This window comes from Hoplias malabaricus, chromosome 10 (genome assembly GCF_029633855.1).
Source record: "Hoplias malabaricus isolate fHopMal1 chromosome 10, fHopMal1.hap1, whole genome shotgun sequence".
In the NCBI taxonomy this organism is placed as follows: Eukaryota; Metazoa; Chordata; class Actinopteri; order Characiformes; family Erythrinidae; genus Hoplias; species Hoplias malabaricus.
In genome coordinates, this window is record NC_089809.1 from 11045753 (window position 1) to 11066189 (window position 20437).

At 41.0% G+C, this 20437-nt stretch overlaps 1 protein-coding gene across 3 annotated transcripts in view; it reads right to left on the minus strand.

Moving 5' to 3' along the window:
• dlgap1b (discs, large (Drosophila) homolog-associated protein 1b) overlaps positions 1–20437 on the minus strand; it is a 160637-nt gene that overhangs the window by 70524 nt on the left and 69676 nt on the right. For all 3 annotated transcript variants that reach the window (XM_066683278.1, XM_066683280.1, XM_066683279.1), the window contains exons 3-4: positions 8425–9562; positions 3351–3565 (exon numbers count right to left, since the gene is read on the minus strand). In XM_066683278.1, coding sequence (XP_066539375.1) covers positions 3351–3565; positions 8425–9486 — 1277 coding nt within the window. In that variant the 5' untranslated portion in view covers positions 9487–9562. The remainder of the gene's footprint in view (positions 1–3350; positions 3566–8424; positions 9563–20437) is intronic.

The following is a 20437-nucleotide window of genomic DNA, read 5'->3' on the forward strand; positions in this document are numbered from 1 at the left end:
ACTCCTCAGAGAGCGTGATCAGGGCTCAAACCCACAAACCCACGACCCTGGAGCTGTGTGACTGTGACCCTACCTGTTTATAATAAATATGCAAACAATCTCTGAGAGATTGTTGAGATAATACTAATATAAGTTAATGGGCATATACTCACTCACTCTCTCTCTCTCACACACACACAGACACAGACACATACACACCCTGTCCCTCAAGGTTGGCTATGCGTTAATTATGGATGCGGTTCTTAAAATAGAGTGGGGTTACAGCAGCGAATAAAACCACATTATTCATTCTTCACTGGAGTAAGGAAATAGAAGGAAAAGATTGGAAGAAAGACAAGAATAAAAGATGAAAAATATACAGCTATATATTGTCTAAGAAATTCCCAAGATAAATCAATAGGTTTTAAGTAAAGGAAATCAATAAATAGGACAGAGATAATTGTGCTAATTATTTTTTAGTACTTGAACTGTTAACTTAGTATCATATCAACAGTTGCTTAAATCTTCAATCAACATAAATCAGTCATCACAACAAGATAGGTCAAAGTCACAACATTACATACTTCCTGCTCTGTGGTGGTCCAGGACAATGAAAGTCAGAGTGAAATGGGTCTAAAGAAGTATGCAGAGCAACAAGTATACTGCTAGTTGTAGAACTACAAAATTCATCTACATGGTGATGATTGAATGGACAATAGATGGAAACAAACAAGACATGTTATAGCTGACTGATAACTGTCTGTCTGTCTATCTATCTATATCCATTTCACCCTGCTCTTCAATGGTCAGGCACCCCACAGGACCACCACACAGCAGGTATGATTTGGGGTGGTGGATCAGTCTCAGCACTGCAGTGACACAGATTTGTTAGTGTGTGTTTTGCTGGTGTGAGTGGATGAAAAACACCAGTGATGCTGGAATTTTTAAAAGTCCTCTGTGTCACTGCTGGACTGAGAAAACATCCAGCCAACAGTGTCCTGTATCCACTGATGAAGAACTAGAGGATGTCCAACACACACTGTGAAGCAACAGATGAGCTACTGCTCTAAATACAAGGTGGTTCATATACAAGGTGTTTAAACAGAGTGGGCGGCACGGTGGTGCAGCAGGTAGTGTCGCAGTCACACCAGGGACCTGGAGGTTGTGGGTTCGATTGACTGTCTGTGAGGAGTTGGTGTGTTCTCCCCGTGTCCGCGTGGGTTTCCTCCGGGTGCTCCGGTTTCCTCCCACAGTCCAAAAACACACGTTGGTAGGTGGATTGGCGACTCAAAAGTGTCCGTGGGTGTGAGTGTGTGAGTGAATGTGTGTGTGTCTGTGTTGCCCTGTGAAGGACTGGCGCCCCCTCCAGGGTGTATTCCCGACTTGCGCCCAATGATTCCAGGTAGGCTCTGGACCCTGAATTGGATAAGTGGTTACAGATAATGAATGAATGAATAAACAGAGTGGTGGACACAGTGTTTAAAAATCAAGCAGCATTGCTCTGTCTGGTCCAGGTGTATCAGAACAAAACACACAAATGCACCACCACCACATCACTGTCCCTGCAGCGCTGACAAATATCTACCAATTATCCATCTGTGTTGTTCCAGGCCATTGAAGAAGGTGATTTATACTTATGTAAAAATTGGTGACCACTGATCTAGGAGCTCATGAACAAAGGTGGTAATCTGTGATTTCAGTGCTGTCGTCTAACTGCTCTCACATGTTTCACCAGACTTTTTAGTTAGTCACAGGGTGCAGGCGCAGACACACACACAATGGCCCAGCTCCAGCATCCGAGCTACCACAGAGCACCTCTCTGCTCTCCAGAGCGCTGACTCACACAGGGGCAAACCCATTCAACATCTCCAGTGACCACCAAAACACATGCCGGAGGAAGGAGGGGCTGCCAAACCATTCACAGCTGGCAACTGATAATGAGAGCAGGAGGAGGATGCTGCTGGAGCAGAATAAAGGCAGTTTAGTCTCACCAGAGGACAGAAAGAAACCCCACACTCCTAGTCGAGGCACTAACGAAGCTTGCCTTTTTTCTCTTTCCTCTGTTACACAGGTCTCAGGCTCAGATGAAGGTTTCTCTTGCTCCCAGATTCATTCTGAAATGTTACCATTTTCAATCTTTACTGTTGGTATGGTGTTTTAGGGGTGATATGCAGTGCAAGTGGTCCTTGGCTCTTGGCACACAATGTGTAAAAATGTCCTTATAAATGGACCAATCAAAATTACTTAGAATAATATTTTTTACATTCACTTCCACAGAAATATAAGAAGAGTTTTCCTTCTCCTGTAAAATTACTATTTTGGGAGATACATATTTTTAATTGGAGAAAGTCAAGGTCCACTTCTGCTTAATTTCTGAAAAGTTACATTGAAGTTTCTGTCCATCCTTCCACAATATAATTGCAGAAGCTGAACAAACCAATTTATGCTCCATAGAGCAGGTCCCACACATGAGCAGCATGGTACCGCAGCAGGTAGTGTCACAGTCACACAGCTCCAGAGCCCCACACCAGGTGACTGTCTGTGAGGAGGTGTGTTCTCCCCGTGTCCACAAGGGTTTCCTCCGGGTGCTCCGGTGTTGGTAGGTGGATTGGCAACTCGAAAGATTGTACCTAGTCACTGGAATGCATCGCGTTACAGTGCTGGTCCCAAAGCCCGGATATATAGGGAGGGTTGTGTCAGGAAGGTCATCCGGCGTAAAAACTGTGCCAGATAGATGATGTGGATCACAGTTGATCCGCTGTGGCGATTCCTGACATGAGGGAACATCCGAAAGAAGGTCCCACACAATCATATATAACAAAGGTTTAAAGAGTACTTACATCCTTTTTAAATGAGGGACTACTGCAGATGAGGTGAAGGCAACAAGGAAGTGGGTGAACAAAGACAAAAAGGTAAGGGGAGGGCTGAGGGGGTGTTATGAAAGTGAGGAGGAAGAGGGAAATAGGGCAGTAGAGCAGACACCTCTCATGCTTGCTTCTGATCTGGTGCTAATGTCAACCCTTCAGCCTGTATCACCTCTAAACCCATATATTACTGCAGCATCACACCCAAAGTGCCCCTCCCATTTTTGAGCATTTTTAATTTTTCAAGTGGAATGAGGGGTGGAATTATATGAAACCAGGGGTTTGCAGCTACTCTTAAAGACAAACTCTAGGTGTGTGTATAATGGTTGTTTCATAGGGTGCAGAAGAATAATTGTTAATGGCTTATTACTCCTTACACCAAGCCCCTTTGTCTTCTGATCTAGTTGTTTAGAAGAAACAACACAGATATTTAGTAGATATTTTTTCTGTAAAATAAATCACATTTAAAATAATAACCGACAGGCTGTAAAACACTCAAATCCTTACTTCAGAGTGGTCATCTCTGTGAGGGATGGTTGTGTTGCCTTCAAGTAGCTGGCTCTTCTAGCCTGGGCCTTTGGTGAGGGTTTAGGGCTGCAGTCTGAATCTCCACTCTCATCCTCAGCCATGGCCTTCATGTAGCTGCCGCTGCGCATCCGTCTGCATGGGATTTCATCATCCCTGCCCAGAGCAGAAATCCCACTCCACTCATCCTGAGGTACCTAAGAGACAGAAGAAGGGTGAGAAAGAAAGAAAGAAAGAAAGAAAGAAAGTAAGGGAGATGGAGAAGCGTGGAGAGAAAAATAGATATTAAAAAAAAGAATAAAGAGTGTAGGAAAGAGAAAGAGCCAAAAAAAAAAACAGAAAGAAAGAGAAAGGAAAAAGTAAACGAGTCAATAATACATGTACATGAACTTCATAGAGAATAAACGCAAATGTTTGTTTCATGTGTTTTCTACCAATGAAACAAATGGTATTTTTAAATTTGCTACTTTTACTTTTACTTAATAAAATGTACCTTTATTTATGAGGTCACACTTTATATTTTTATCTCATTGCTTAGCACACTAACAATAAATACATGCATTACAAAGTGAAGAATAAATTCTTTCTAAATGATATAATTATTTTTACTTGGAAAACCTTTAATTATGTCTGAGATTCAGGTTGCTTTGGTTTCACTACATTTTCTAAACTATCATGCCTCACTGAAAAATTCATCAAAAATGGCACTCCATCATACATTGTAGACATATTTCATGTACACACCTGCATATCTGTGAAAACATGGTATGTTTAATACACACACACACCTGTCTACTACATGGGAAATAATCAATATACTCAACATATCAACATCAAGGTTGATATGCAACCTAGCTATGGCGGTATATTAGGTGCAAACCCCCTGAGCAAATTTGTAGTTGTAGAAAATAATCTCACATGTGTATCAATAAATTTGAAGTCACAGAGAAAATCTCTTCAGGAGTTGCAAACCTTTTTTTCCTCTGCCACAAATACAACTTAACAGTTATACCTTTACAAATTCTTCACCGCAGGTGCACAAATCCAATTCTACACACGCAAGAACAAAACTTTACACACTTGTAAAAGTTACACACTTTTTTTGTATTTTATTTGAGTTTTTTTAAGGGGATATTTGTCTTGCACAAATATAATTCAATGAATACACCTGCTGGAATTTGTGGCTACGAGTCTCAAATTCTGTCTTTTTCACTCATATATGAGAACTTCCATGCTCTCTCACTTTTGCACCAAATATATCAGTCAATGTGGTGCAAAACTAATTTGTGCATCTGTAGAGCCTGAGGTAGGCACTGTTCACAGATCAGCGATCTCTTCTGACCAATCAGAAGACTCGTTAGGCATGTCGAATGCTATTGGCTAACGTCTCCTGGTTCTGACTGAGCGCCTCCTATAAAAAGCGCTCTCCAGAAACATTGTAAAAATAAACTAAACCTTGTAAAGACATGAATATGTTTGAGTGTTTCTTAGTGGTACACAAAGCAGGCAGGGCTCAAACCAGTGATTATTGAACCAGTGATATTTTAAGATTTTGTTGTTTTTTTTTAGCTGTTTTGTCTTTTCAGGTTTTCTTGTTTTCTTTACTGTAACATTTGTATTTTCAGAGATACCATCACCCCTTATAAAGCCCTTACTGACATTGTCCTAGCAACCTTAGCTAACACTTACTAAATCTGTGTCCCATTAACTATTCCCTACATTTGAAAATCTGGATCAGTATATAGTGTATTCTTATAGGAAGCAGAGAGCGAGAAGTTAGGATTTTGCTGTGAATAAAGAGTTATTTTATATTGGTTGGCTTGTTATTTTTGAAAACTTCATCATTTAAAAAATCTAAACTTCATGATCAGCCCAGTGGGAATCATCAAAACAAATAAACGCAGTGCATCGTGGATATTTCTTTTTTGGCATGTAGCAAACACTGTTTGCACACCACAACATTTACCCATTGTTCCTCACTACTGTCCTATTCTTAGAGAGAGTTCAAACAGCAATGCTGATATTTTTGGCATGCTAACCCTTTTATCTACTTTTTTCAGAGTGCTTTGATTTTTTTTTCTTTACTCTCTGTCTACAAACTATCCTTGTCTCTGAAAGGTAAAAAATATATAAATAAATATAAAAACTGGGGAAAAAACGAGACGACGATAAAAACAAAAGGTCCTATTGTCCCAGAAATAATAATAAAAATCCTGTCTTTTAAAGAGTAATGCACTCTAAGATGAAATTCAGATGGCTTTCCCGAGTACTTATATATGTGTACTGTTGTAAGATAAAAAAAATCAAGTTGTATGACTTTGTCAAAAATTATAAGTGATATTTCAACACAGTATCATGACTAACCCAAAAATAATTTTCTGGCAACTTAATTTAATAGTTTGGAGAACTTCTCCTGACACAAACCTTATTAATTGTTTACAATTACAAATTTACAAATTACAAAATACATATAAACAATGTGTTATATCCATTACAACAATACATTTTTAGTTTTGCTTTTCTGATACAATCAACTCTGCCAGTTTTGTGTGGAAGTTCAGGAGGCAGAAACTAATTCGCTTGTTAGCTAGTGCTCCCTGACCAGCTTAAGTCTGTCATAAGCCCATTTCACACATGCACGGTAACTCAGAAATGTTCCAGATTTTACCTGGGGAAGCTGTATGTGTGAACATTGTTGCGGACCTTACGATGACTTTATATCACTACCCCCTAGAGACTCTGGGAAAAGTCTGAGTTGGTGCACATATTACACAGGTACCGTTCCACACACATGGCACGTTTTGCTCTGTGAGAGTATCTGACACAGAATACCTCTCGCTGTGCGAGGCATGTGTGAAAGGACCACTCCAGGACATCTCCGGACCAGGCATTTCTCTGGAGTTTCATATGTAAAAGTGGCTATAGACTGTTGTATGTGTTACAAAAATTTCTATGACACACCCGGGTGTACGGATTTGTGGTACAATTAACGCCACACGTTTTGAGGCTGTGTTGAAGGTCGGTAAGCAAAAGCTAGCAATTTAGCTTTGTTATCAATGAAATGCCATGTTGAAAATGCAGTGCAATGCTATGCTCTGACTCTAAAAAATAAAGCTCCAGGTTTAAAAAAAAAAAAATGAAGGCAACAATTTGCATTTGTCTGCGGACAGATTTATGTTGATCCAACACAATTTTTGGTGAATGAATGGCAAAAATCTACTTGTCCATACTTAAAATATTGTGTTGGACCAACATAAAGAATAACGCAAAGATGTTAGCAATATGTGACAAGCCAAATTCAGAGTTCGTTCATGAAGTTTCCCCTCTATTTATTATTAGGTAACACTTTAAATTACAGCCCACTAATTACTGGGTAAGTACACAGTATGTACCTGTTGAGTAAGGTGTAAAAAAATTTAAGTACAGAGTAAGAAAAAGGTATGATGCTAGAAATATGTGGTTATTACTTGGTATATCTTACAAACACTTTACAAATAAGGCATGTAACTATGTTTTGAATTCATTTTTATGCAAGTGACTATTACTGTAATTTTTTATAAATAAGAAATGCAGCTACTATTCTAAATTCACTGTAGTTATGAATGTAATTGTAGATCCGTTAAAATTATTTAGAGTGCACCTACAGAGGAAGACATGGTCAGCTACTTTCATTATAGGCATCATCACATACTTAGGAGATATTTTTCATTGTTTAGCTGATATATATATATATATATATAGCTGACTAATGAGGAAATTATTAAACGAATTAATGGTGTAAGATACCCAGTAATAACCAGATATTTCTAGTATCATTCCCTTTACATATTTAGTACTTATTTTATCTTACGGCTTACTTAACAGGTACATACTCTGTACTTACCCAGTAATTAGCAGAGTGTAATTTAAAGTGTTAACTATTATTATTATTATTATTATTATTATTATTAAATCTGTACTCTCCTAATAACTGTTATCACTCTGTCTCGAAAAACTCTCCTAGGTACACAATCATCTTCAAAAACCTCAAAAAATGCAGCAGTGATCTCCATCTTCTGAGTGCTAAGGTGAGGTTTTGTGTCCCTTAAATAATTCTAAGGAAAATGACAGTTAAGGAATTTTATGAAACACTGCTTTTAATGACTTACTTAAGGGACATTTAGTAATTAAGGGAACATTTAAGGTGTCATGAAGTTTTCCCTTAGACTTTGGTACCACTTAAGGCTTTTTTCTGCAACACACTTAACTTTAAGGAATGTTTAAGGGAAGCCTCATTCACACTGTCAAGTGATGTGTGTGCAACTTTATTTGCAGTGCTTTTTACAAATCTCACTGAACAGAGGTAGGGCCTTTTCAGCCATCAGGCTATGATTTTGGCATGTCACATGGGCTTCAGCAAACCCACCATGGGTAGATATTCTTTCATTTGATGTTTTATGAGAAAAATATGTCTCTGATCTCTTCTTGGGACATCTCCGTGGTCCAGGCACATGGTACAATATATTGGGCTTATGGTCTTTCACTGGGCACAAGACAACCCCCCACCCCATTGTGTTGGACTTTCCCATTTGGATATCATACAATTGAGTTGGCAATATCTCCCAAAAATAAAAAAGTTTACTCATATAGCCCCTTAAATCAGAAATTATCTCCTATCCTTGCATTTTAGAGGGGTGAAGAACATGTTCAAGAATGACTGTCACATGACTTGTACCTGGAGAGGGTGGGAGCCCCCCCCGAATCACAATCATGGTTTGATCTGTCAGATGGCATACTGTCAGAAAACTTGGCTCAGATACTTAGAGAGTGTATCCCATAGTGGGATATCTCACTTCTGATTCAGATTCAGGAATCTGATTCAGGAGGTACATGCTGCATTTTCCTTGGACAGTGATGATATTATAATGTTTGTCTCAAAAACATTAAAGTTGCATGTAACAACTTAAAAACAATTCCAAAATGTTCATGCTCCACAAACATGTTTCTGAAAATATGGGTGATAAAGATGATGATGATGATGAAGACACTGCAAACACATGACATCTCTGGGTCCTACCTGTAAGAACTGGCAGGTGCGTCCCTGCTGGCAGCTCTGTGCTTTGACTAGCGCTTTATCAAGGTTGACTGCCCCCTTTTCGTAGACTTCCCTTGCCCTGCTGACTGTCAGTGTGCCGGACCAAGAGGTTTTCTTTACGAGTGTCCCTGCCTGCTCTGCTGAGCCTGGGCTGGGCAGTGGCACCAGGGCACTACATGGTGGAACAGAGCAGGCAGCACACTTGCCTACATCGTTATTGCTTCTTGAAGTCTTCAGTGACAATCTGCCTCCTCCAAGCGTGTTGAAGGCATGCTCTAGTAAATAGTGTGACTGCGACTTGTCTGGGTGCCTGCCCATGGTCATGACCCCTGAGGGCTGCTGGTGGTGGTGGCGATAGAGGAAAAGGTCTCGGTCCAGGGTGCCATCTGAGCTCCAGTATCCAGATGCAGGGGAGTGTGAGCGAGGTTTGGGCTCTGACCTGCTCCTCTCTTTGCTCTTGGAACGCTTGGGCTGGCTGTGTGGCCGGTGAAGAGTGGACACGTTAGGGTGAGAGATGGAGGTGGTGGGTATGGGTTCAACAGGGTCACTACCATTTAAGCTTTGCTGACTGGGACCCTCCAGGGAATGGGACTTGGTAAAGAGTTTCTGGACTGAGTGTACGAGGTGGCGGATTCGTCCAGGACTTTCACTTCGCTGGTGCTCTAGGGCAGCAGTTCGTTTGTACTGAAGTGTGTGGTAGCCATCAGGTCTTGGGGGATGCCGATGCTCAAACTGCTGTACCAGGGCAGCAGAGAGGGCCGGGGGGCCACAGGATGAATGTGATCCCGTGTAGGGCACCATTGCCATGCATTCATTTTTCAGCTGGTGGTGTGAGCCATAGCGGCGCCGGGGGAATGTACTAATTGCTGGAGGCTCAGCTGGACAACCTGAATATGAATGGTTAGTAGGGTGGCCATCACTGGGATGGGCATCAAGGAGGAAAGGCTGTCGTTCTGGCCGCAGGGTGATGGAGTCATAGGAAGGTTCGCAGTGAGCTAGAGCATGGTGGTGGCTCCGGCTGGATGTTAAGCCTTTGGTCGTCATTTTGACAACATACACAAACACACCCTCTCACATACCTCTTAAGTGTGAGTACAAGTCCGTATGCAGCACTCTGTGACTGAGAAAGAGAGACAGATTGGAGAGACGGATGTGTGTACAAATAGAGATAAAAGAGAGAGACACAGACAGAAAGCAATGAAGATGTAAAGGCAAAAAGAATAAGAGACAGTGAGAGAGCAAGAGAAATACGGAGAGATGTATAGAAAAAGGAAGATCAAAATAGAACCAGACAATAAACAAACAAACAAACAAACAAACAAAAAAAACAGAAATGTGGCCACCCCAACCAAAAGTTTATGGAAGGGCAATATAAAAGAAGACACAATAATGAAGTATTGATGATAGAAAGAGAGAGACAAATAAGAGGAAGAGAAAAAAATTAAGACAATATCAAGTTATTATCAAATAGCAAAAACAAAATAATATACATTTGTATTAGTTTACATTATAGCACTAAATTGTTTAAACATTCACTATGCAGACTTGTTTGAGAGTTTTTTAACCTTTTAAAATTTCATATTTTTCCCTATAAATTTGGCCCAAAAATTAATCTATTTCAGCCTTAAATACAGATAAAGAGAACAAAAAAAAAGAGAACATTTATTAATTTAGAAAATGTTCCAAATTATCCAATATTACTAATAAGTATAATCATTCTTATACCACTGAAAGTCTTTAACGTACCTTGGTTAGTAATATTTGTTACAACATTTATGTACACATTTCTCTGCATTTTCCTTTGGAATCAATAACATGTATATTTAAGCACTCAGATACACACTCTCGTTGTCCTACATTTCATGTTTGAAGCTGTCTAAATATGGCAATCCATTAACTTCACGTGGCACTATTTTCATACTTGCCTTCCAACACTTATGTTTACACAGATGAACTTGATAACACCTGAGAGAAAACAACAGCTTTTAGGGGCTTAATCACTCCATAATAGCGTAGCAGCTCTAACAAACGTACCTACCAAACTCAACTGCCCTCTTTGGGGGCTAATTAGGGACACTACATCAGGCAATTAATACACATGTTTCGCTTTGAAGCAGTTTTGAGGAAAGTCTCTGAGGTAAAATGAGGCTTTATAACAAAATTTGCGAGGAGGGAAAGTTTATTTGGAGAAGCCAAACACACCAAAAAAAGAACTCTCAATCTTTTTAACTAATGTGCATGCCTGATACTCTTCACTTTCAGCAGTCCCTTAAAGGCCCCAAATTCCCACATGACTGACTACATGTCCCTGTATGAATTAGAACAGAATGTTCCCAGTAGCCCCTACACCATTGGATTTTTTAAAACCATGAACATTAATGAAAACCAACATTTGGGGGATGTTAAACGGTGCATGACTGCATTCATAACATGAAATGCAAAGCTGGCCAAGCCAACACTTCTAACTGGAGCAATAACTTGGTCCAAAAATATATATATATATATATATCAAATCACAAATATATATACATTTGAATTCCAATTAATGGACATGTGCTTATCCACGTTTTCTCTTGAACTGAAGGGTATTACTAGGGAATTTGTGTTACACTTGTAAGGATTTACACTAGATTAAGGGGCCGCTGTGATTTAATGGTATTTAGCCACTAATACATTAGTGGGATCATTTTTTGATATTGGATGTTTATTTCTGGATCAAAAACACTAGTGCTACTCTTCCCAATAGTACTCTATCACTCTAGAGAACATAGCTCGACTGTTCTACAGCTAAACACTGTGGGAAGTGGGGGATACTATCCCTCTATACCCCTCTAGCCTTTGCTTGGCAACAGGTCTGTTGACCTTAAGGTCATGTGTAATTGAATGCATGTGTCTCCAGGGTGCATTCAACATAAAGCAGCTAAACTCATTAATCTTGCACAAAAATTAGCCAAAACAAAGTCTATTTTGCTCTATTCTAATGTCTGTTTTTGTTGTCTTCTATATTTTCAGAAAAGGACATGAGCATGATGGTTTTTGCTAAACAATCTTTAAAGATGAGACAAAACAACGGTTGAGGTGATGCATTGACATTATTTTCTGGCTGACTGTACACTCTCCACACACTCCTAGCAGTGAACAGACAGGTCATTCCAAAGACTTGGACACTTACGGGGTCAGTCCATTGTGTATACTCTGTGTGGGTCTGAGTATGTGTGTGTGTGTGTGACCTCATTATGCCTGGATCACTTCAGTAAAACTGCACTGCTTATACTAAGAGACATCAAAAACAACAGTTGACAGAAAAACTTTTCCTTCTTTCCCCATGAAATATTAATAGACATAGCCTTTATAAAAAGGTTTTGAAGCTTCACATGATTGGAATGTAATTTTTCTCTAGAGATCCATGGACTTGCAGGCTTATAATTATATTACTATATTTTTTTTACTGTAAAGAAAAGCTAGACATGAAATGTGAAAAAAATACTGAAAAAAGCATGTCAGGCTAAAAAGTTTACTTTGTGATTTTATTATAAGTGTTTTATTCTACCTTCTAGCATGTCTATGATAGAATTTATGGTAGAAAAGACAGTTCTATGAAGAAGAACCAGAATGCATTTATGTGTTATTTATTGTCAACATGTTTATTCCCAGTGGCACGGTAGCACAACAAGTAGGATTGTTGTTACACAGCTCCAGGGTTCTGGGGTTGTAAGTTTGAGTTCCTCTCCGGGTCTTTGAGGTGTGTACTCCCCATGTCCGCATGGGTTTCCTATGTGTTCTCCCATTTCCTACCATGATCCAAAAATACATGTTGTTAGATAGATTAACGACTCAAAATTGTCCATAGGTGTGAGTGTGTGTCAGCCTGTGAAGGATCGATGCCCCTCCAGGGTGTGTTCCTGCCTTGCTCCCAGTGATTCCGGATAGGCTCTGACCGCTACCCTGAATTACATAAGCACTTACAGACAATGAATGAATGAACATTTATTCCCTCTTTCCCAATTGTTATTTTGTTTAATCTAGAAATTTCATTTTGGTGCAAACCACTGTGATAACCACTGTTATCACTGCTGTTACTACTGTTACTGGCTAGCAGCCTGCTATGATTGCTGCTGAAGTCAATTGAGGGAGTCTGTTATCACTACTGCCTGGAGGCTTCCAGCCTGTTTTCACTGCTTCTAGTTAATGGGATGTCAACTGAAAAAGTATGTTTTCATCATTGTGACTAGCAACCTGATATCACTGCTGGTAGCTGCTGCTAATATCAACCAAGGGATCCCATCTCTATAGCCACTGCTGAGCGACTATTGGCCTTCTTTCAGAGTAGCAATGACAGAGTCTCTGTTCTCCATTGTACAGGCCAGTGGAGCATCACAATGTTTTGAAGATATAATTTTAAGGTAAAAATACTACCTAGATTTGCTTTAATGTGTGTCAGCATGTTCTGTATGGTATTGCTGGTGTGACAGTATTAACAATTCATAAAAACTCTTCTTGAATGTGGCTGTTATAGATCAGATGGTAGGATAGCCAGGTAGTGGCTGGGGTGTGTGGGGTCAGAGGAGGTGCTATTGGCTTTCTTCAGACATCTCTTACTTTAAATGCTCTGTATGGTTTGGAGAGCAGGTGTTATTTCTTTATTTAATTACATTTAAAAAGTATATTGTGTTTTTTACAAAGTTGGTGTCCCCATTTCTGTTTGAAATACTCTATGTGCCAACCTGTTATGCTTCATTAGAGACACTGTGAAGACCTCACTCAGGCCATGAACACAATGTGGCAACATAAGAGAACAAAAGACATTCAGGTAAGCCTAAGTGAAATTCTTGCCTTTCCAGCATGCTGTGAAAATGTTCAACAAGTACAGTTTTATATGTGGAGAAATGTCAAAGCACATTTTCCATTAACGATCCTCTTCCTCTCCCTCTATTGTCAGAATCAGTCCATTTGCATGAGCCTGAATATGTCCCCATCACTACTAACTCTTGGCTGGTCTAATAAATAACAAAGCCAGTTGAAATAATGTGACTAATGAGACCAAACAATCCAGTCAATGTCTAGAAACACTATTATCTGTTTTTTTTAAATAGATAAGTGCCTGATTCATACAAGGGTGAATTATTTTATAGAACTCCTCAAAAAGGACAATGTCCCTAATGATCTTGCAACATGGAGAGACATTTCTTGATTATCAATTTATAAAGTGCTTTTGAAGTGTAATCTTTCCAGGATTCTTCCATGGCTAGTGGATATAAGTATATTGTTCACAAAGAAGAATGTCTATATTCAGTGAATGATATATCTTCTGTTTTCCAAATTGGGTTGATGATTTTAAACACCAGTCTGCAAGATTTTGTCTTGTCTTATTAGATTTCTGTGATGCTTTTGTAATTCTTCCCCATAATATAATTATAAAAAGTTTGGAGGTGCACCTGATTTTAAGGTCAATACAGTCAATGCCAAGTGTGGGCTGGAGGTGTAAGGACTCACCTGTTGCTGCAAGAAAGGAGTACAAACTGCCTATTAACCTGGAGTCCAAATACTTTGTCCATGCAGTTCATAAGAAAATGACCAAGAGCTGATACACAGTTTATGACAGATGGAATACAGTGAGCAACAGTGGAACTTCAGAAAATCAACAGAAAGTGCAGAAAACAAGAAAATCCATCTGATGCTAAGTATAAAAATGTTTGTTTTCACAGTTTGGCAGAACACTAACGGCTTGCCAGAACTTGTGTATGCTGACAGAGATACAAACAAAATGAGCAACTCTTTCAAATCTATTTGTCAGTAAATCTGCCATCAAGTTTTTGGAGAGGCATCTATTTACAATTCCTCAGGATTTTTTTGCAGAAGGCAAGTACCAACCCTCTTGTTATTATATTAACATATTATATATTATTATACATATTCTAATACAATTTCTTTAATGTACTGAAATATTGCCCTGCCTTGCACTATTCTATTTAAAACATCTCCATAAATCTAACATTGTTCAATGGAACTAAAGTACCCATCGAAGTTTGGACATGACCACTCAGGGTCTGTTTCCTCATCTTCTCATTCAATGATTTTTCTTTGTTTTTTTATTATTTTCTACACTGTAAATGAACATGTGAGACATTAAAACTATGAAGGAACACATAGGGAATTATGTAGTAAACAAAAAAGTGTTAAACACACGAGAATATGCTTTATACTTTAGATTCTTCAAAGTAGCCAAGTTTTGCACACTCTCTGTGTTCTCTCAATCAGCTTCATGAGGTCATCACCTGGAACAGTTTTCAGTGAACAGCTGTGGCCTCGTCAAGGGTTAAATTTTAGAACTGCTCACCTTCTTAATGTGTTTGAGACCATATCTTAGGTTGTGCAGAGGTAGGGGTAGTACACAGGTCTATACAGTGAACAGCCCTATTCCACTAATGAGATGATGTCCAAACTTTTGAATGGTACTGTATTTAGTGTATTCTTTCTTAAAACACATTTTACGTTGTGATATACAAATGAGACTGACTAATCACATGTTTTGTGCATCGAGAACAATCATTTACACAGTTATTTATAAACTAATAGATTAATGAATGTATTACTCATACAGTCATTTATAACCATTCTTATAAATTTGAGTCCCCATTCTTTACCTCATAATATAAGTGATTTACAGAATTTCTTTATGTATTTATGTTGTAAAATGAAAACACTAGTTAGTTAGTTAGTTATCGTTACACTTATATAGCGCCTTTCTAGATACCCAAGGACGCTTTACAATCTACACTGCTCAGAACGCTCAATTCACACACACTGGCGAGAAGTGGCAGCCAAACGCGCACAGCGTATTCTCAACCAGAAACGACCGTCCACCTGGAGGACTGCATCGGGCACTAGGATTTCACCCCGGACAGAGCGCCAATCCATATCTGGGCACACACACATTCACACTCATTAACTCACAAACCAGGACAGTTATTACAGAAGCCAATTCACCTACCCTCCATGTTTTTGGACTGTGGGAGGAAAACGGAGACCCCGGAGGAAACCCACGCAGACACGGGGAGAACATGGAAACTCCACCCAGATGGGACTTGAACCCAAGATCCCAGTGCTGGGAGGCAAACGTGCTAACCACCAAGCCACCGTGCTGCCACTAGAACAATCAGGCAAAAAGTGTATGCGAGTTTCAACTACAAATAAATGACAAGTTCCTGAATCTCATCATTATTAAAATACAAACAAAACTAAAAGGTGACCAGGCTTATCTGAGGTTCTATATATACATTTACATTTATGCATTTGGCAGACACTTTTATCCAAAGCGACTTACAAAAGAGGATCTAATATTCGAACTACAGCACAAATTATACAAAATACCTTACATTAAGTGCAATATGCCAGGAAGTAATAAGTGCATTAAAGAAAGACATTCAGTGCAAAAGATACTCTCGGAAGAGCTGGGTTTTCAATGATTTCTTGAATGCAGAGAGGGATTCTGTTGCTCTGATAGTGCTTGAAAGCTCGTCCCACCAGCGTGGTACCAGAGATGAGAATAGCCTCAACTGACCTGTACGGGGGGTTGGTCGTGTTAGTTGGCGCTCCTTTGAGGAACGGAGAGGGCGGGCGCTAACGTATGGTTTTAAGAGTCTATTGAGGTAGATGGGAGCAGAACCAGTGAATACTCTGAAGGCCATCATTAGTGATTTAAATTTGATGCGAGCAGCTAAGGGTAGCCAATGCAGCTCAACTAGTAGGGGCATGACATGTGCTCTTTTTGGTTGGTTGAAGACCAGGCATGCTGCAGCATTCTGGATCATCTGTAGCGGTCTCACAGCACAGGCCAGAAGACCTGTCAGGAGGGCGTTGCAATAGTCTAGACGGGAGATTACTAACGTCTGAACAAGGAGCTGTGTTGCATGTTGAGTTAGGTATGGCCTAATCTTCCTTATATTGAATAGGGAGAAGCAGCACGATCGAGCTACAGCGGTAACGTGATCTGCGAAGGTCAGCTGGTCATCAACCATGACACCCAGGTTTCTTACAACCTTGGTGGGAGCCACTGATAGGGACTCTAGCTTGATGCTGTGGAGAATAGCTTGCTTGGCTGGGATGACCAGTAGTTCAGTTTTGGATAAATTCAATTGGAGGTGATGTTCCTTCATCCATGTAGATATGTCAGAGAGACAGTCAGAGATTCGAGTTGCCACTGAAGTGTCTCCTGGAGGAAAGGATAAATAGAGCTGTGTGTCATCTGCATAGCAGTGATAGGAGAAGCCGTGCGAATGTATGATTGGGCCTAGAGAGTTGGTGTACAAGGCAAAGAGGAGGGGTCCTAGCACTGAGCCTTGGGGCACACCTGTGGTGAGGTGGTGTCGCGCTGATGTTTGTCCAAGCCATGACACACTGAAGGATCGTCCAGTGAGATAAGACTCAAACCAGGAGAGTGCATTGTTCTTGAAGCCCATGTCAGTGAGTTTGTTTATTAAGATGTGGTGGTTGACCGTATCAAATGCTGCTGATAGGTCGAGCAGAATGAGAACTGAGGACTGACCTGTTGCTTTGGCATCTTTAAGAGCTTCCATTACTGACAGAAGTGCAGTTTCCGTCGAGTGGCCGCTCTTAAAGCCGGATTGGTTAGAGTCAAGAAGGTTATGTTGGGAGAGGAATTTTGTTGCCTGCTTAAAGACAGCTCTTTCAATGATTTTAGACAGGAAGGGGAGGAGAGAGACTGGTCGGTAGTTCTCTACTATAGAAGGAGCAAGAGAAGGTTTTTTGAGTAGAGGTCTTACTTGAGCTTGCTTGAAGGTGTTTGGAAATGTTCCAGAGGTTAGTGAAGAATTGATTACATGAGTGGCTGTGGACACAATGGACAGGGCTATGGTTTGCAGTAGGGTGGTAGGAATGGGATCCAGTGGACAGGATGTAGGACGGCCACCTCTAAGAAGATTTGATACCTCGTCTTCTGTGAGAGGAGTGAAAGAAGGAAAGGAAGCAGTAGGTTTAGGAGGATTCGAAGGGGGACTCGGAGGCTGTGTAGAAGGGTCCGAAAACCGGCTGCTGATTGCAGCAACTTTGCTGGTGAAGAAGTCAGCAAATGCGTCAGCGGTGAGGTTGGTTGCAGGGGGTGGAGGTGGAGGGTTCAGCAGAGACTTGAAGGTTGAAAACAGCTTCCGGGTGTCAGTAGTGTTGTTGATTTTGTCTTGGTAGAATTTCTTTTTTGCAATGGTGACATTTGTTGAGAAGGCTGAGAGCAGGGATTGTAGTTGTGTCAGGTGTGATGGGTCTTTTGTTTTTCGCCATCTCCTCTCAGCAGCTCTGAGGTTAGTGCGCATTGATCGAAGGGAGTCAGTAAGCCATATCTTGCATACAAGATATACAATGATAGCAAGAGGCATATCACAGACTCTGTTTATGTGTGAACGTCCTAAGCAAGGTGTTGACTTAGATCTTTTTTTGTTGGTGATTTATTTTATCACTGATCAGGGAGTTGTTTTGATCATGAGAACTAAAAATTCACCAAGAAGTTCACTCTTAAAATTAAAGGTGTTACAAAAAATTATTTGAGTAATGCCATTACCATTTTTGCCAATATGTTTAAATGAGTAAAGAAACTTAAGATGGAGGGATGGAGAAGCACACTTCTCTTAAACAAACATGGTTCTTTATGAACCCATTGTAGTCTATGGCACTGCTCAAAGAACCCTTTGTAACACCTTTATTTTTAAAAATGGACCATGGGCTTGGATCATTTTTCTGCAGGTTTTGACTTGGTTGTGGGCCAGGAGACTTTTCTTCATGGTAGTGAGGTTTGATTGTGCTATGAGTCTTGTAAATTCTCAAGATGGTTTCTGGTGTTACATCCTGGCCCAGTCCTGTTTGTTTTCCCCGCCATGTGCTCAGCACATGGCCCTGTCTGTTATTGTCCATGTCTCCGCCCTTGTCCCACCTTTGTTCCGCCTCCTTGTCCTTAACCCTCGTTATCTGTTTCAGGTGTGTCTTGTTTGTTCATGTCTTTAAGTTCCCTTGTGTCACTTCCTTTCATCGGTCATTTGTTTTATGTGGTTCCCATTGCAAGTCGTGTTGTTTTGTGTTTTTCCAATTCCTAGTCGTGTTCTATATTCCTAGTCAGTTGTTCTTTGTTTTCGTTTACTCATTTCATGTTGTTGTTTCAAGTCCTTTCATTTATTCAGTCATCGTGTTTGCCCTCAAGTTCGTTTGTGTTGGTTTAGTTTTTTCGTTAATAAAATCACTGTGTTGTAGCATGTGTGTCCGCCTCCGTCAGTCCGCCCTACGCGTTACCCTGACAGAATGACTGATCAACTAAAGGACGCAGCTAACACAGTCATATCACCGGATAAAACCATGAAAACAGCAGAGGATTTACTGGCCATAAGGGCGGGTGATCAACCAGCTATTTTGCAATCCGTCATGGGAGTACCTGGTGAATTCGAAGGAGGTCCCAACTGTAAGGGATTTTTATTACAATGCAGACTTTATTTTCAATTTTTGACCTGTCCTGCTCCTCCTGATATTGTCCAGGTCATCTTTGTTAGATCTCTTCTCAGGAGAGGCGTTGCAGTTGGCAGAACAATTAATTAAAGAAAAGGCCCTTGAACTGACTGTAGAGACATTTTTAGAACCCAGCCGCTCCTGTCTCCATGAAGGCGGCTTCCACGGCCGCACCTGCTCCAGCAAAGGCGGCTTCCATGGCCGCACCTGCTCCAGCGAAGGCGGCTTTCACGGCCGCACCTGCTCCAGCGATGGCGGCATCCCCCGCCTTGTCTGTTGCTGCGAAGGCAGCGTCCCCCGCCTCGTCCGTTCCTGCGAAGGCGGCGTCCCCCAGCGCTTCTGCACCCGTGACTGTGGCTCCGGCCGCTTCTGCACCCGTGACTGTGGCTCCGGTCGCTTCTGCACCTGTGACTGTGGCCCCGGCCGCTTCAGTTCATGTCTGTAAATCCGCCCCACGGACTTCTAGGCCAATCCCCAGAACTGTGCTCAGGCTGGTACCTCGAACAGCCACACAGACTTTTGCCAGTCCTGGGCACCCTCCAGTTGTTTTGGTTCCCCTGTCTGTTCCTGTCATAGTTCCTGTCTCCGTCCTTGTCCCTGTGCCTGTGTCTGCCTTGGTCTCTGTTCCTGTCCCTGTCACTGTGTTCGTGTCTGTTCCCATAAATGTCCTGGTCCCTGTTCTCCACCAAGTCCTGTCCAGTCCCCTGTTAGTCCTGTCCAGTCCCCATTTCAACCCTCTGTCCGGTCTCAACTCCTGTCCATTCCCAGTCCCGTCACCTGTCCTGTCTCCAGTCCAGTCCCCAGTCTTTAACCAAGTCCAGTCCCAGTTCCCTGTCTTGTCACCTGTACAGTCTCAGTACCAAGCCTCAGTCCCATCACCTGTCCTGTCTCCATTTCCGTCCAGTGTTCCGTCAAATGTCCAGCACCCTGTCCAGTCACGTGTGCCTGCTCCTGCCCTGTCTCCAAATCTGTCTTCTGTCTTCTCACAATTCCCATCTCTTCTTTCTAGTCCTGTCCAGTGTCCGTTTCAGTCGTGTCTCTTGTCCCCAGCTCCATTTCCTGTCTTGTCCTGAGTCTTGTGGTTTTGTTCTGTTTTGTTTTTCCTGGCCCCTCCTGCACCAGCTCCTGGGGAGTCTAGCTTTTCGCTCCCCGGGAGTTGCGCGTCTTGGAAGGGGCATCTGTCACATCCTGGCCCAGTCCTGTTTGTTTTCCTGTTTGTTTTTGTTTGTTTACAAGCTCTGGGATCTTGCATTGCAGTAGTGGAACTTGATTGGCTGCAAACCAGGAAAGCTTGACTGGCTGTGTGATGTTACTGCTGTTAATATGTATTTCTGTTGTAATTATATAGGTTTTTTTTTTTTTATTTGAGGAAAACTATTCAGCATTATTTTTAAATCATATTTTTGTAATCATTAATAATGGTAGTAATCTTACTACTATTATTATAAAACACTATATCACAGCATTCTGACACTTTTTTTTCAAATATCTG